The 16,710-nt window shown below is 45.7% G+C and overlaps 1 protein-coding gene across 1 annotated transcript in view; it reads left to right on the plus strand.

The window, feature by feature from the left end:
- Positions 1-16,710, plus strand: part of LOC143942694 (NACHT, LRR and PYD domains-containing protein 3-like) — a 70,827-nt gene that overhangs the window by 14,804 nt on the left and 39,313 nt on the right. Inside the window, exons 2-5 of the mRNA XM_077464074.1 lie at positions 2,862-3,035; positions 9,177-9,266; positions 13,568-13,728; positions 15,832-16,009. Coding sequence (XP_077320200.1) covers positions 9,233-9,266; positions 13,568-13,728; positions 15,832-16,009 — 373 coding nt within the window. The 5' untranslated portion in view covers positions 2,862-3,035; positions 9,177-9,232. The remainder of the gene's footprint in view (positions 1-2,861; positions 3,036-9,176; positions 9,267-13,567; positions 13,729-15,831; positions 16,010-16,710) is intronic.

Consider the following 16,710-nt stretch of genomic DNA (forward strand, 5'->3'; position numbering starts at 1 on the left):
CTGCACAGAGAGAGAGAGAGAGACTGTTCCACATTGCCTGCACAGAGAGAGACTGTTCCACATTGCCTGCACAGAGAGAGAGAGAGAGATAGACTGCTCCACATTGCCTGCACAGAGAGAGACTGTTCCACATTGCCTGCACAGAGAGAGAGAGAGAGATAGACTGCTCCACATTGCCTGCACAGAGAGAGACTGTTCCACATTGCCTGCACAGAGAGAGAGAGAGAGAGAGAGAGAGACTGCTCCAAATTGCCTGCACAGAGAGAGATAGACTGCTCCACATTGCCTGCACAGAGAGACTGCTCCATATTGCCTGCACAGAGAGAGAGAGAGAGAGAGAGAGAGAGAGACTGCTCCAAATTGCCTGCACAGAGAGAGAGAGAGGGAGAGAGAGAGAGTGAGAGATAGACTGCTCCACATTGCAGTTTCTCTCTGGAAGCAATGTTGCGCAGTCTCTCTGTGCGGGCAAAGTGAAGTGATCACTCTCTCAGGCCTGTGCTCTGGCCCCTGGGACCAGATCAAGGGCACCGTGGGCCTGGTGTGGCAGTGGAGCAGGTTTAGGAGCGGCAGGGATATGGTGTAAGTAATGTCCTATCCCCGCTCTCCTCTTACTGGCCACCCTCATGCATGTCCAGGAGCCTGTGCTGGCTGGTGCCAAGACTTGATTGCAGCCACACAGGTGTAATGCTAGGGAAGCCTGGCACTTGATTTACCAAGCTTCCGTAAGAGGCGCGTGTCGGTGTGTGCTCTTAGGTGCAGGTTTCCCAGCCATCAGAATACAGTAGTCACTGCCGGCAGCTATGGTGGCCCAAGTCCACCAGTCTCTGGTTTTAATAATATCCTCAAATCTTCTGAAAGGGAGGGCTCCACTTAAGTGTAGAAATTCATTTTTAGCTCCACCTTATTTCCAGAACTCTCATTATGTATTAGATGTGCAAAGAATAAGGTGAGAGAACATTGAATACCTACAGAGAGTAATGGAAATAAGGTGCAGCACAAAGTGACTTACCTGGAGGGACTGCCATTTAGGAGGTTAAAACAGACAAGGAGGAAATGAGATATCACCTCCTCACTGCCGGTCAAATGCCTCTGAAAAGTGACCTGAGCATTGATCACTTTTCAGTGGAGTGGCAGTGCCTGCTAAGAGTGAAAGCCTTTGGGCTCACAATTTTTTTTGGGGGGGGGGCAAGCAAACTGAAAAAAAAATTTGAATGCAGCCACTGTGCCCTATCAAATGCAGCCACTGTGACACCCCTCTCCGCCCACTCTCTGTCTGACTGACACTTACCCCAGGTTGGTGGCGGACTGACTATTTCGCCACTCGGGCACTGCCCGAGGGCCCCGGGGCCACTAGGGGGCCCCATCAGGGTTGCCAGCCTCAGTAAAACCAGGGACAGTATGTAAAAATCTGTGTTTTTTTTTTTTACCTCTGTCTCTGAAATGTCCCTTACACCTCTCCAATACCTTCTCAGCCAATAGAAACATGTCTATGTATACTGTGTGGTTGTATACTGTGTGTGTTTGGGTATACTGTCTGGCCCCATAATCTCTGATTTCCTGGGGGCCTGTCAATCTTCTATTGCCTGGGGGCCCCATAATCTCCTATTGCCTGGGGGGGCCCCATAATCTCCTATTGCCCGGGGGCCCCATGAGTTGTCAGTCCACCCCTGGTGGCGGGTCAGGCCGTGGGTGATGGCGGCGAGCTGTGGGACATGCAGTGGGTCAGGTGACGGCTCCTGTCCTATGTCCTCCATGGCTCCCATGCATCTCTTCTTCTGGTCTGCTAGGTGTCCAATAGGAACGCCTGCTCCTTCAGCCAGCCGATCAGGTGACGGGTATTAGGCCCGCGCTTCCTGACTGGCGGAGAGGCGGTTCAGTGTTAGAAAAGAGAATATTAATTTGCTTTTCTAACACACCTGGGTGGGCTCATGGCGCAGCACTCTGAGTCCACCTTTTTTTGAAGCCTATTAGAGCCTATGGCACTAATCAGGTGCTTAAAAAAAAAAACACCCCCCACCGCTGTAATTCAGGCTCCCGGCATTTGAAAAGGGGCCAGACGCCTGAACAGGGGGTAGCCACAGTAGCCATGGATAGATTCGTGCATTGCATGAATCTATTCATTTTACATATAGGGAGTGGCATAATGGAGGGGGGCAGTGCCCGTGCGCCCTTAATGGACAGGCCGCCACTGTTGCCGGTGTTTGAAAAAGGGGCCAGACGCCTGAACAGGGGGTAGCCACAGTAGCCATGTCCATTTTACATATAGGGAATGGCATAATGGAGGGGGGCAGTGCCTGTGCGCCCTTAATGGACAGGCCGCCACTGTGCCGGCGGTTTTCCATAGCCGCAGTCCCTCAGACTTATAATTAGGTTGTGCGTTTTTGCTGCATTTTTTCTGGAATTGCATCAAAGATGCAGCATGCAGGACTTTTTAGTGCTCTTTCAGAACATGCAGCAGCTGAGCTCAACCTGACTGCTCAGTTTTAACTTTCCCGCCCCACGCATCCTCTTCACAGACAACACACGGGCTGCCCCGCAGTGTGGGCGGGGAAGGAGAGAGCAGATTCCATCCAGCCTCTGATAGAGCTTGGTGTGGAGGAAGGAGGGGCTGGGCTAAACTAACGCAGACTGTCAGCTCTGTGACAGAGCTCAGCTCATCGCTGCCTTGCAGTACTGAATCCAGGCGTGCCCGCCACCGGAGCTGCTGCACTCGGCCTTTGTGCAGGACATTAGAGCAGCCCAGGGGGCAATTGCATCTCTGCCCCCCCGGCATAGCCTGCCCCTGTTGGATGTAACTTTTTTTTTTATATTGCAGAAGGAGAAGCCATTATTTTATTTTCATTTTTTTTCTGCACTTACAGAGAGAGTCTGGAGGAGTGTTGAGAATTCCAAGTGGACTGAAAAAAAACCCCCATCCAGACAGGAAAGGGTGTATTTTACCCGCACCGAGAAACCTGGAAGGATTCAGAAGAAGAGATAGAGAGGAGAGATGCAGAGACACAGGATCGGAGATCTGCACACTACAGACTAAAAAGGTAAAGCTTCTTTTTTTTTTTTTTTTATAGTTTTAGAGCCAGTTCACAACTGACCATGTTCCTGCGCAGTTCCCGCCCCCCAGTGCGGTGGGATTCTCAGCCCAGTCATTTGAATGAACCGAAATCGCACTGGATTCCACAAAAGGTCGTGCATGCGCTGCTAGTCCTAGTCCGCCGGACAATTCGATCGGGTGTACGTGGCATTAGGCTTCTTGCTGGCAGAATACAATAGCTCAGCGGAAATGATTCCCCCATTCACATCAAGTGTGTGGATGGGGGAATCAACAAATTTTTTTCACCCCCCCTGATTGAACGAAAAAAAAAAAAAAATAGATCATATATGTCCTGCCTAAATTGCAAAGCTAGAACAAAAAAAATATATATTTTTTTAATTATTTGTTATTATTACATTGTTATATATTATTATTATATTATATTAATTATATATTATTTTTATTATGTATTTTTTTTCTTTTTTTAATTAGTAGTTTGCAGAATTACATACAAAAGAAAGGGAAAAAAAAAACGTAATCTGGATTATTGAGATCACATATATCAAAGCAATATTAAAGCTTAAAAAATATATTTTTATGAAACAAAAAAAAAGAATATTCTTTTCAACATTTTGAAAGCCAATATCAATATCTTGCCAACCATTCTGAAGACACATCTATACTTAAAGGGGTTGTAAAGGTTCGTTTTTTATTTTCTAAATAGGTTCCTTTAAGCTAGTGCATTGTTGGTTCACTTACCTTTTCCTTCGATTTCCCTTCTAAATGTTTTTTTTTCTTTGTCTGAATATCTCACTTCCTGTTTCTCCTCAGTAAACTTCTCACCATCATCCGAGCTGGTGGTTAGTCAGCCAGAACAGCTTACTGAGGAGGAACAGGAAGTGAGAAATTCAGACAAAGTAAACAAAGAAAAAAAACATTTATAAAAGGGAAATCGAAGGAAAAAGTAAGTGAACCAGCAATGCACTAGCTTAAAGGAACCTATTTAGAAAATAAAAAACAAACCTTTACAACCCCTTTAAATGACCCTTGCTTAATTTAGGCAAGAATCTTCTCAAATGTTCATAACAGAGGAAAAATAAACAAAGAGCAAAAAAAAAAAAGGAGAAAAAAATAGAATATAAAAAAAATATAAAAATAAAGAGGAAGAAAAAGACAATTTTCACACACACATCCGTCCATCTCCCCAACAGTCCACCAGGGGAGCCACCACCCCCCACCAAAGCCGCATCACAAAGTAAAGACTACATGAAAGTTCCCACCATGCCGGAGCCTAATGCTGCGTACACACGACCGGACTTTTCGACGGACTCGGTCCGACGGTCTTCCCGACGGACTTTCTGCGGAGTTCCGACTGACTTTCCGAACTAACGGACTTGGCCACACACTATTACACAAAAGTCCGACAGATTTGAACGTGATGACACACAACCGGACTAGAATAAGGAAGTTCATAGCCAGTAGCCAATAGCTGCCCTAGTGTCCGTTTTCGTCCTTTTAGACTAGCATACAGGCGAGCAGATTTTTTGACCGGAAAGATTTGAAACATGTTTTATTTCTAGGTCCGTCTGACTTTTGGGGAAAAAAAGTCCACACACGCGATATCAGACAGATTCATTCCGCCGGACCTAGTCCGTCGAAAAGTCCGGTCGTGTGTACACGGCATAAAGTGGTCCATCCAAGGAGACCATTCCGCCATGTGCTTAGAATGGCATTCATGAATGCTTGCCGTTAATTCCTCCATTCTCTTTAAGTGATTCGGCTCAACTATCCATTCTTTAATTGTAGGAGAAGCGTCAGTATTCCAGTGTCTAGGTATAAGCAGTCGCGATACAGGAAGGAGAAAGCGAAGCAACCCCTTTTTAGTCTCTCCCTTAGAGGCAGGTTACCGTATTTATCGGTGTATAACACGCGCCGGCGTATAGCACGCACCCCAAGTTTAGGAGGGAATTTTAAGGAAAAAAACTTTTAGGAGGGAAATTTAAGGAAAAAAAACCTTACATTTAAATGCCCATCAATGCAGCCTTGTCAGTGTCCATCTGAAGCCTTGTCAGTGTCATTTGCAGCCTTGTCATGCAGCCTGTCCATCATTGCAGCCTTGTCCTGCAGCCTGTCCATCATTGCAGCCTTGTCCTGCAGTCTGTCTATCATTGCAGCCTTGTCCTGCAGCCTGTCCATCATTGCAGCCTGTCCATCATTGCAGCCTGTCTATCATTGCAGCCTTGTCCTGCAGCCTGTCCATCATTGCAGCCTGTCCATCATTGCAGCCTGTCTATCATTGCAGCCTTGTCCTGCAGCCTGTCCATCATTCCAGCCTGTCCATCATTGCAGCCTTGTCCTGCAGCCTGTCTATCATTGCAGCCTTGTCCATCATTGCAGCCTTGTCCTGCAGCCTGTCCATCATTGCAGCCTTGTCCTGCAGCCTATCTATCATTGCAGCCTTGTCCTGCAGCCTGTCCATCATTGCAGCCTGTCCATCATTGCAGCCTTGTCCTGCAGCCTGTCCATCATTGCAGCCTTGTCCTGCAGCCTGTCCATCATTGCAGCCTGTCCATCATTGCAGCCTTGTCCTGCAGCCTGTCCATCATTGCAGCCTTGTCCTGCAGCCTGTCCATCATTGCAGCCTTGTCCTGCAGCCTGTCCATCATTGCAGCCTTGTCCTGCAGCCTGTCCATCATTGCAGCATGTCTATCATTGCAGCCTTGTCCTGCAGCCTGTCCATCATTGCAGCCTTGTCCTGCAGTCTGTCCATCATTGCAGCCTGTCCATCATTGCAGCCTTGTCCTTCAGCCTGTCCATCACTGCAGCCTTGTCCTGCAGCCTGTCCATCATTGCAGCCTGTCTATAATTGCAGCCTTGTCCTGCAGCCTGTCCATCATTGCAGCCTGTCTATAATTGCAGCCTTGTCCTGCAGCCTGTCCATCATTGCAGCCTTGTCCTGCAGCCTGTCCATCATTGCAGCCTGTCTATCATTGCAGCCTTGTCCTGCAGCCTGTCCATCATTGCAGCCTTGTCCTGCAGCCTGTCCATCCTTGCAGCCTGCCTATCATTGCAGCCTTGTCCTGCAGCCTGTCCATCATTGCAGCCTGTCTATCATTGCAGCCTTGTCCTGCAGCCTGTCCATCATTCCAGCCTTGTCCTGCAGCCTGTCCATCATTGCAGCCTGTCTATCATTGCAGCTTTGTGCATTGTCCCCTTGTCAGTGTTAATTGCAGATTTTATTTTTAAAAATGGCGCCGCCGAGATGTCCTGCGTATCTCGGCGGCGCCCGGTAGTTCTCGGCCGCCTTCGGCCGTTCTCGGCGGCTTTGGGCCGCTCTCGGCCATTATCGGCGGGTTTCCTGAGAAGGGCCGAAGGTGGCCGAAAGCCACCGAGAAGGGCCGAAGGCGGCCGAAAGCTGCGAGAATAGCCGAAGGCGGCTGAAAGCCGCCCAGAGGCTCAAAATCGCAGAGGATCGGCATATAACACACACCCGCGATTTTCCCCTGATTTTAAGGGGAGAAAAGTGCGTGTTATAAGCCGATAAATACGGTATATAGACAATAAAGCTATCTCAGGAGATTACTGATATGGGGTGTCGGTAACTAAGGAGCAAATTTGGAAAACATTCTCCCAAAATGTTGTAATCCGGGGGCATGTTCACCATATGTGGATCATCGTGCCTTTATGCACCCCCCCCCCCCCCCCCCCCAGCTGCACCAGCACTTTTCGGAATAGTTTGGGGATATTCTATGGATTCTGTATAACACCTAGTTAAAAATTTGTAATTCTTTTATTGTATACATGTTGAGAGACTAGATTTAAAAGTTAGGAATAATTACTTTTTCCAATCAACTGTGGAAATTTTTTTGTTATTTATACTTTAACTTTTTATATTTTGCAATAAGCAATGTAATACAGGATATATTATCCTGACATGCTAATAAACAGCAGTGTACATCATAAAATTCTTTAATGACTCCCTTTACAAGATGAGACACTGTGTTTTTATTTAAAACGACCGATTCACACAGGAAGGGACATCTGCCAGAGCGCTTTACCTGCCGACTACTTGGCCAACGTGTGCCAATTCAGCGCATGACACGGCTCCCCTTTTTTTGTTTTTTTTTTGTTTGTTTTTCTCACTCAACATTATTTGTGTGAATTCTTTATTTTCAAAATTGTGCAAAGAAAAATTAATGAGAGTCAGTGTTAATTTTGGCAGCAAATTTCGGTTTAATTTTAGCTTTAAGCCTCGTACACACGATCAAATTGTTGGCAGGGGATTGTCTGAAGACACACTGTTGGCCTAAAATCAGATCGTAAAAGCCTCATACACGCGATCGGACTTTGAGCCAACAAAACCGCGAGAATTTTCTCCAAAGGGCGTTGGCCCAAACTTGTCTTGCATACACAAGGCCCCACAATTGTTGGCCAACAATTACAAACGTAGTGACGTACTACGTTGTTTTTCAGCTCTTCAGCTAATTTTGTGTTAGTAGAAGTTTGGGGAGTGTTGATTCGTGCTTTTCATTTTCGCACTTTCCAGTTTGTTTCTGAACGGCCATGTTGCGCAATCGTTTTCACATTTAACATTTAGTTAAATGTGAAAATCAGAGGTGTTCTGTCCAGGGGCAGACTGACCATTGGGCCACTCTGGGCACTGCCCGAGGGCCCCTAGCCACTAGGGGGCCCCATCAGGGTTGCCAGCCTCAGCAAAACCAGGGAAGTATGTAAAAATCTGTGTGTTTTTTTTTTTACATCTGTCTCTGAAAAGTCCCTTACCGACATCCTTTTGGTCTAAAAATCCTGAGATTATAGCTGCCCCACCTCTCCAGTACCTTCTCAGCCAATAGAAACATGTCTGTGTATACTGTGTGTGTGTGTGTGTGTTTGTGTATACTGTGTGGCCCCATAATGTCTGATTGCCTGGGGGCCCCATAATCTCCTATTGCCCGGGGGCCCCATGAGTTGTCAGTCCACCCCTGGTTCTGTCACATTAGCAACCATGTCAGGTCAGCAGGTTTGCTGCTGCTTTTAAAAAAAATTATCCGATCCGTGACTCTGATCCGAGGAACGATCCGATCCGTGAGTTTTTTGATCCATTGCACCCCTACTCTTTAGCAGATCTACCTATTCTGTGCTTTGCAGCTTTTCTTACATACAGTATCTCACCCAGCTGTTCACACAACAGTTTTGTGGCTGTTCACACCTCTTTAGGCCCATGGATGAAGGCAACCTACCACCAGCAACGCCTGCTGAACTATGGGGTTGATTCACTAAGGGTTAAAAAACGACCAAAGAAATGTGGTAAAATACTGCATGCGGTAATCCAGTTGTGAAAGTTCAATTAACTAATAATTTACTGTTAAATACCGAATGCGGTATTTCTTCGATTTAGCGGTAATTACTGCAATATTTAATGCAGTAATTTAATGTATTGACCGGGATTTGTCCAAAAATAGCCTTGGGGTTGGGGACCCCCCGGGTGGTTTTTTGACAATGCTGGTTGCCAAGGAGGGGCCCGGGAAGCAGGCTGCTGCGTCCTTAATGACAGAGGACTCATCAGCTGTCAACGGGTTCCCCATTGACAACTGACTGTAGAAAACAAATCAGACAATTGAAAACATAAAAAAAAACGCGTAGGGTCACCCACAATCAATACCAGACCCTTATCCAAGCAAGCAGTCTTGCAGGTCAGAAAAGGGGGAGGAACAAGCGAGTGCCCCCCCCTCCTGAACCATATCAGGCCACATGCCCTCAACATGGAGGGTACTCTGGGACAGGGGGGCTTTGCCCCAGCACCCCAGAGCACTTAGGGCCTCTTCCCGACAACCATGACCGGTGATTGTCTGGGTCTGTGGGTGGGGGGCTTATCAGAATCTGGAAGCCCCCTTTGACAAGGGGGCACCCAGATCCAAACCCCCACCTATGTAAATGGGTAGGGGTACATAGTACCCCTACCCATTCACCAAAAAAGTGTACAACATTTTTTAAAACACAGATTTTTTTGCAAGTCCTTGTAAAGTTAATGTTACTTTGTAAATCGTGACTCTTAACTGGTTCAAAGGAAATATCTTATCTTTAAAAGTGAAATGTTGCAGTCCAAGAACGTCTTTAAATAATGACAATATTATTATTATTACTTTAGGTGTACCTTATGATGGCCTAACTTCTGATGTATAAGACCACACAGTGAGTGAAAAGATGGAGAGGAGCTGGAGAGGAGCCACCAGTGCTGGTAAATGGAGATCAGTTGCTGCTTATCTTTTATTCTCTTATATCATTAGTGACCAACCTCTGGCTGGAGGGGGGGGGGAAGCATGCAGCCCTTCAACACCTATTGTGCAGCTGTTGGGGCCCCCCGCAGACACAGCCAGAAATCAGTTTTTCTTGCCTTGGTCCCTACTGGATTATCCTAGTTTAATTGCTTGTTTCAATTATTTCACACTGCCCCCCTTTTTTATGCCATCTATTATTAGGCCTCATGCAAACTGGGCATTAGAAAAAACAAGCTGTGATTGGACACAGCCATCATGTGATGAGGAGGGTCAATCACAGGGCCCTCCTGCCGATCGGAGATGCACCGTTTCCAGGGTGACACGAGCGCATTGGGATCGGGCACGCACGCACGTGATCCCCCTCCTTCAGAAGGACGTTCCTGAATGTCCACTCAGGAGAGAGCGCCCACCCGGCCGTATGTGATTGGACACAGCCATCATGTGATCAGGAGGGCCAATCACAGAGCCCTCCTGCCGATCGGAGATGCACCATTTCCCGGGAGACTGGAGCGCATTGGGATCGGGCACGCACGCGCGTGATCCCCCTCCTTCAGAAGGACGTTCCTGAACGTCCACTCAGGAGAGAGCGCCCACCCAGCCGTATATGTACATTGGCCAGGTGGGAAGTGGTTAAGGGTCCTTTCACACATGCGGACCATTCATTTCATCAGTTCAGCTCATCTGTTTTTCATAAGTTTTATTTTTTTGCATCCACTACCAATGCAAAAACGGATGAAAAACGATTTGTCAGATTACATCCATTTTTTATCTGACCCGTTTATCTGATGAAAAATAGGGCTTTCATCCATTCAAAAAAAGGGATGTTGACGTAAGCCGATGAAAACGGATGTAAATGGATGATCGTGTGTTGTTATCCATTTTTTTCCATAGGAATGCATTGATTCCCGTTTTTCTTCCGTCAACGGAAGGATGAAAAAACGGACAAACGGTCCTTATGTGTTAAAGGGGCCTAAAGGAAGCACAAAACAAGGAAGAACCGATATAAATATACATTCCCTGAACACAAATTGCTAATCAGCCAATCACATGGCAGCAACTCAATGCATTTAGGCATCTAGACATGGTGAAGATGACTCGCTGAAATTCAAACCGAGCATCAGAATGGGGAAGAAAGGAGTTTTAAAGGGTTTGTAAAGGTGTTTTTTCACCTTAATGCATCCTATGCATTAAGGTGAAAAAACACCTGGCAGTTCCCCCCCCCCCCCAGTTTTACCTACCTGAACCCTCAAAATTTGACCAGCCATCTCTCGGCTAGGGGGTTCTCAGCTGTTGATTGGATAGATTGATAACCACGCAGCCATTGGCTCCCACTGCTGTCAATCAAATCCAATGATGCGGAAGCCGGGGGCGGTGTCAAGTCCTGCACTCGGTGTCTATGGATGCCAAATGCTGGACTCAGGAGCACGCCCTCAAGGTAACCCGCCAGGAGAGCACTTCTCCCAGGGGGTTATCTAATGTGGGGAGGAGCCATGAGACCTGCAGAGGGAACCTAGATGAGGATGTTCAGGGCCACTCTGTGCAAAACGAGCTGCACATTGGAGGTAAGTATGATATGTACCTCAAATAACCTCTCGTTACACCCAAGGTATGCAGAATACCATCTCAGAATGCACAACACATCCAACCTTGAAACATATGGGCTACAGCAGTAGAAGACCACACCGGGTGCCACTCCTGTCAGCTAAGAACAGGAAACTGAGGCTACAATTGGCACTGGATCACCAAAATCGGACAATATAAGATTGGAAAAACATTGCTTGGTCTGATGAGTCTGGATTTCAGCTGCGGCATTCAGATGGTAGGGTCAGAATTTGGCATAAACAACACGAAATCATGGATCCATCCTGCCTTGTATCAACGGTTCAGGCTGGTGGTGGTGGTGTAATGGTGTAGGGGGATATTTTCTTGGCACACTTTGGGTCACTTAGTACCAATTAAGCATCGTTTAAACACCACAGCCTACCTGAGTATTGTTGCTGACCATGTCCATCCCTTTAGAACTACAATTTACCCATCTTCTGATGGCTCCTTCCAGCAGGATAATGTCACAAAGCTCCGATCATCTCACCACTGGTTTCTTGAAGATGACAATGACGTCACTGTACTCCAATGGCCTCCACAGTCACCAGATGTCTTCCAATACAGCACCTTTGTGATTTGGTGAAATGGGAGATTTGCAACTGCGTGATGCTATCATGTCACTGTGGGGCAAAATCTCTGGGGAATGTTTCCAATACCTTGTTGAATCTATGCCACAAAGAATGAAAGCCATTCTGAAGGAAAAAGCGTGTCCAACCCGCTACTAGCAAGGTGTAGAAAAGTGGAAAACAATACACTGAGCTCAATAGTCATTTTGGCAACAGCTATGGCGCCCGGTGTGAATAGCAGGTGATTTTTAGGGGAAATCGGCCAACATCTGATGGTAGACTGCTGGCCATGGTTCTGCTTGATTCCCAGAAGTGATTTGCGGGCAAAAGTGTGACGCGATCAAGCCTCTAAAAATCACCTGCTATTCACACCGGGTGCCAGGCCACAGGCGCCCATACATGTGAGAGTAACTATATTGGTTTTAACTATTTAAATAAATCATTTAAACAATATCGCACAATGAGGTCCTTTTCTTCATATCTACTTGCATGAGGCTTATCCACTTCAGGAATCGTTAGTACAAGGATATCTCCAGGGGTCTCCCCACATGCTTGGAAAAAAGAAAAAAAACTGCGCAATCCCTAGTATCTCATACTAAGATTTGAAAATCTCCCCTAAATAAAGTGAAGAGTAAACATGTGCAATATTACATGAGAATACCATACACATCAAACCTATTATGTGTGATACTTAACACACCCCTTATAGTGATAAATCTATAACATTGACACTAAAATGATATTATTAAATGCATAAACAGTGAATTTCGATGATAATAATGCTCAGAATAAACACAAAAGAAAAAAGGACGTGCATAAATAATTAATATGTCCTCATTGTAATAGTCCTTGTGGGAACAAAGAAGCAAAATATAAATGTCGTTGCACTCTACACCAAAAAACTTTCACGTGTCCATAGAAGAAGTGCAAAAATTCTGAATCTTGTGTCAACGTAGAATAAACCAAAGTGCACCACCACCAAAAGAATAAAATTGGCTCCTTACCAGATGCTCTAGTAAGGTAGACTTATTCAAAGATCAGGTCAAACTATGCATCACGATTGAATCGTCCAAACCCAATTCGGCTTTGAGGCAAGGCTCGGATGTATTTCAACGGGAAGGCAAAATGGTTCACCATAGAAAGGAAAAACACTCCATATAGTGTAAAACCATTTATTAAGATAAAGTAAAGGAAAAAATTGCACTTACAGAATTAAAAATGAATACAGGCATATCACCGACAGGAAGCGTCGGCCGATCTCAACACCTAAGGCGTATCCCAGTTCTGCTGTTGTTCTAATGAGGCAAAAACATAGCGTGTCACACCGCCCATATTTTATTGTACTTTGATCTAGATCCTTTTGAAAAATTCACACATCCCCTGAAGAAGCAATTCACTGCGAAACATGTTGAGATTATGTGTGTTTAATGAGAACAACCACTGCATTGTATTGTCCTGTGTTTTTATATCTCATTAAGGATTATTGTTAATGAATTTTAACTTTAAATCTAATAAATAATTGTAATTCAACTTTGTATTCTATCGAACAATGCCTACCATTTAGTCATTATATGCACCATCAAAATCCCTATTCCACAGACTAGAGTCAGTTGGTCTATACGGAGGGGTGAGTGTACATTCATGTCGGGGCGCCTTGTCTGATCACCAAACAGCACGGATTAATACTTCTGAGCATATGCACTTTTTATCACAATTGGGACTGTAATTTATGCGGCTGTAGCATATTAGGTTATCTGTTTGTTTATTTAATCTATCCAAAATGACTATTGAGCGTGGTGTATTGTTTTACGTACATAGTTACATAGTCAGGTTGAAAAAAGACACAAGTCCATCCAGTTCAACCACAAAAAGTTTTCCACTAGTACATTTGCACAACAAGTTTTTTTCATTGCAGCTGGTAATTGGTAAATTGTTATTAATTATCTTTGGTGCTTTGGTTATTTATTTCCTGTTACTAGCAAGGTGTACGCACCTTAAAAAGTGGCCGTCGGTGTATAGATTTTCTCAAAGATAATTTGGGATCTGAGGTAAATCAATAATCCTGTAAACATATTTTCTGTTTGTTTCTGTAGAGGACATCAGGAAGTTCCACCATCAGTTATCTCTGTATCCCCATTTATCACTGAGGAAAATATACGAATATTACAGAGATGACCTTATCTACATTCTAGAGAACATGGACACTACAGCTCTTCTCAGAGAACTAAAATCTCTGAATGTCTTAAACACAAATGTAAGTTAACAAAGTCCTACAACGTGTTAACAAAATTCCCATTACATATATAAAACCTGATTTTCTCTGTGGAACAAGGGGTGAAGATCTTCTTAAAATTCTTGGTCTGACCAACTTCCGGGACATAAGGTTGACTTCCTTCTCTTCTCCATCTCCTTTGTGTGTCTCATTGTCACTTATTTCTTTTTAAAGCTTAACTCCCAGACAAACAGCTAAATTTATAGTTGAAAATACATACATTGTGTGAAACCTGCTTTACCTGTCAAATGAATTATAATTTTGTCCGGCAAGTCCGGAGATTTGCACAGAACATCTAGACAGCAGAGCCAGACTGGTGACCCGACATTTCCTTTTGCAGTTAAGCAAATTTGGTCACCACCCCACCCCTTACTTGTGATTGGACAATGGATGAGCATCAGCTCGCTGATGATCTAATTTCTCTGGTCAGTCCTCTCTTGCCTTCAGTCATTAAGTAACTTGTAATTGTATATGCACTGCAGCACAAGTCTTAGCCCTTGTACACACGGTCGGAGATTCCGACGGAATGTGTCCGATCGGACTGTTTTGTCGGATATTCCGACTGTGTGGGGTCTACATCGGACTGTTTCCATTGGAGTATCCGACGGACCAAGTTTTCCAACTTGACAAACTGGTCCGATCGGACAAAGTGCCACGCATGCTCAGATCAAATTCCTACATCAAAGCTATTGGCTACTAGCGTGAACGTAGTCCTGTTGTAACGAAATAACGCCATCACATCGGATTTTCTGACAACTTTGTCCAACCGTGTGTATACAACAGTTTCGGACAAAATCCGTCGGACAAAATCCGACGGATTTGGTTGTCGGAATCTCTGACCGTGTGTTTGGATTCTTCCGGTTTAATCCTATCCAGGTTAAACTTCTCCAGAGGCAACAACATAAAAATTTCCACATAATCCCCTCCGCCAAATTTTATCCCACACCTCAGGTTTGAGATGCGCGCCCAAAGGACCCTCAAAACAGACATAAACCTTGCAATGGATCCGAAGCCCACGCCAACAACGGTGTTGAGCCGGAAGCTGAGCATGCATCAAAACGCTGTACTAATGAACACAGCCCGGCCACAAGATCATGGACAGCAGAATCACCCAGCATGGCGGGCCCAGAGCCCATTGGCCATGGGAATGGGGGGGGGGGGGGGAGGAGCCCTGCCCACTGTAACCATAAGGGTACCTGTACTAACGTCGGGGACCTCATCCACCCTAACCCCCCACATAGAAGACAAAGGAAGCTGTAAAGAAGATATGGAATTAGACATGGACTTACCAGGCTGACCAGGACCCGATCCCACAGCTGTAGATCCAGAAACCCCCTTCGCCGATTGTAGCGGAATGACCCCGTCTTCAGAGCTGGAAAGCTCGCCCTCGGATCGTGAGGAATCCAGGGGATTATCGGGCAGCCATTAGTCTGGCACGGATGTGCCAACCGAGAATTCTCAGGCTGTCCACTGTCACTTATGCGCCTCAGCCCCGCCAGAATTTGCGTGCCTGGCTGTTGCAGCATGGCTCCTCTTCACCCCTCCACTGGTATGAGGGGCCCTGCTATGTAGACCAGCTCCCGCACTCTGCCGATCCTGCCAGGATCTGTCGGTGAGGGGTTCACCGGCGGTTCTGCCCCACTGGCCAGCACCTGCATGATGACTACTCCCACGCTGAAGAGGAGGCTCCCTGCATGGCAGCTGCCTGAGACTGATTGACCCCTGCCGACACCCCCCCCCCCCACCACACCGTACAATCAATGATCACACTAAATCCCTGTGCATGTTAACCCCTGGTTTCCCGGATTACCCTATGCACAATATTATGCTAGCCCTACGCTTATTATTGTTTTTATTTTTTTTGGTGTGGGCTGTACCTGAAGCTGATAAAAATAATTTATTGATTTTTATTTTAATAAATACAAAACTACTTCACAATTCTTTTTCCTTTATATCTACTTGAAGTTCAGCTTTAAGCTTTGGTTAAGTCGAGCTTCATAGACATGTCTCACATTAGGCCCATCTGATTTTCTCTGAACGTATGAGTTGCTTAACATATACAAGAAGAATATGTCTGTGTCTTAGAAATACAGGTCAATAAAAGAAGGATCTGGGGTTGCTTGTTTCTCTCACACCTTGTTACAAGATATTCAGGATCTGGGAAGAGAAGCTGTGATTGGACTCTGGGAATGTCTCTATGTGCTACAGAAAGATTATCCTCATCCTAATTTATTGGCGGTTCTAGATGAGCTCATCCTGAGAGGTAACACTGCATTTAGATTTGTTTTTGTTTAAATCCATACACAGGAGGAAGTGGGTATTGGGTTTGCCTGGCATGGATTAGCCTGACCTATAAATATTATAGCAGTAATGAGCAAAAATGTTGATAGGTAGTAGTTGGTGTTGCGCTCCAAATGAACAGAGAAAAATAACAATGTAGCTAAATAAACTAGCTGTAGTGCCTAGGTGTCAGTAAATAGTATAAAAATAAACTACGTGCCTTAAAGAGGAAGTAAACCCTTCCAAACAACTTGGACCTATAGGTAAGCCTAGATTAAGGCTTACCTGTAGGTCCAAGCAATATCTCCTAAACCTATATGGTTTAGGAGATATTTGCCCGAAAATGGGCACCGCTGTCTACGGCGCATGCGCCGTAGACAGCGGCGCGCAGGCGCACTAAATGCGGCAAATCCAAGAATGGATTTGCCAAATTTGTCGACTCCCGTGCGCATGCGCGGGAGTGACGTCATCGCGGCTTCGCCGTATGGCAGCGACGGAGCTGCGAGACGCGACTCCCGTGCGCATGCGCGGGAGTGACGTCATCGCGGTTGCGCCGCTGTGATTCGTCGGAGCTGCGAGACGCCACAAGCAACATGGATGCGGCGGACTACAGGGGACAGCGGCGACTTCGCTGGCTCCTGTGTCAGGTAAGTGACACATAATGAGCTACTATGCGATGCATAG

Source organism: Lithobates pipiens, unplaced genomic scaffold, assembly GCF_037356315.1.
Source record: "Lithobates pipiens isolate NorthernLeopardFrog02 unplaced genomic scaffold, aLitPip1_a1.2 Scaffold_30, whole genome shotgun sequence".
NCBI lineage: Eukaryota > Metazoa > Chordata > Amphibia > Anura > Ranidae > Lithobates > Lithobates pipiens.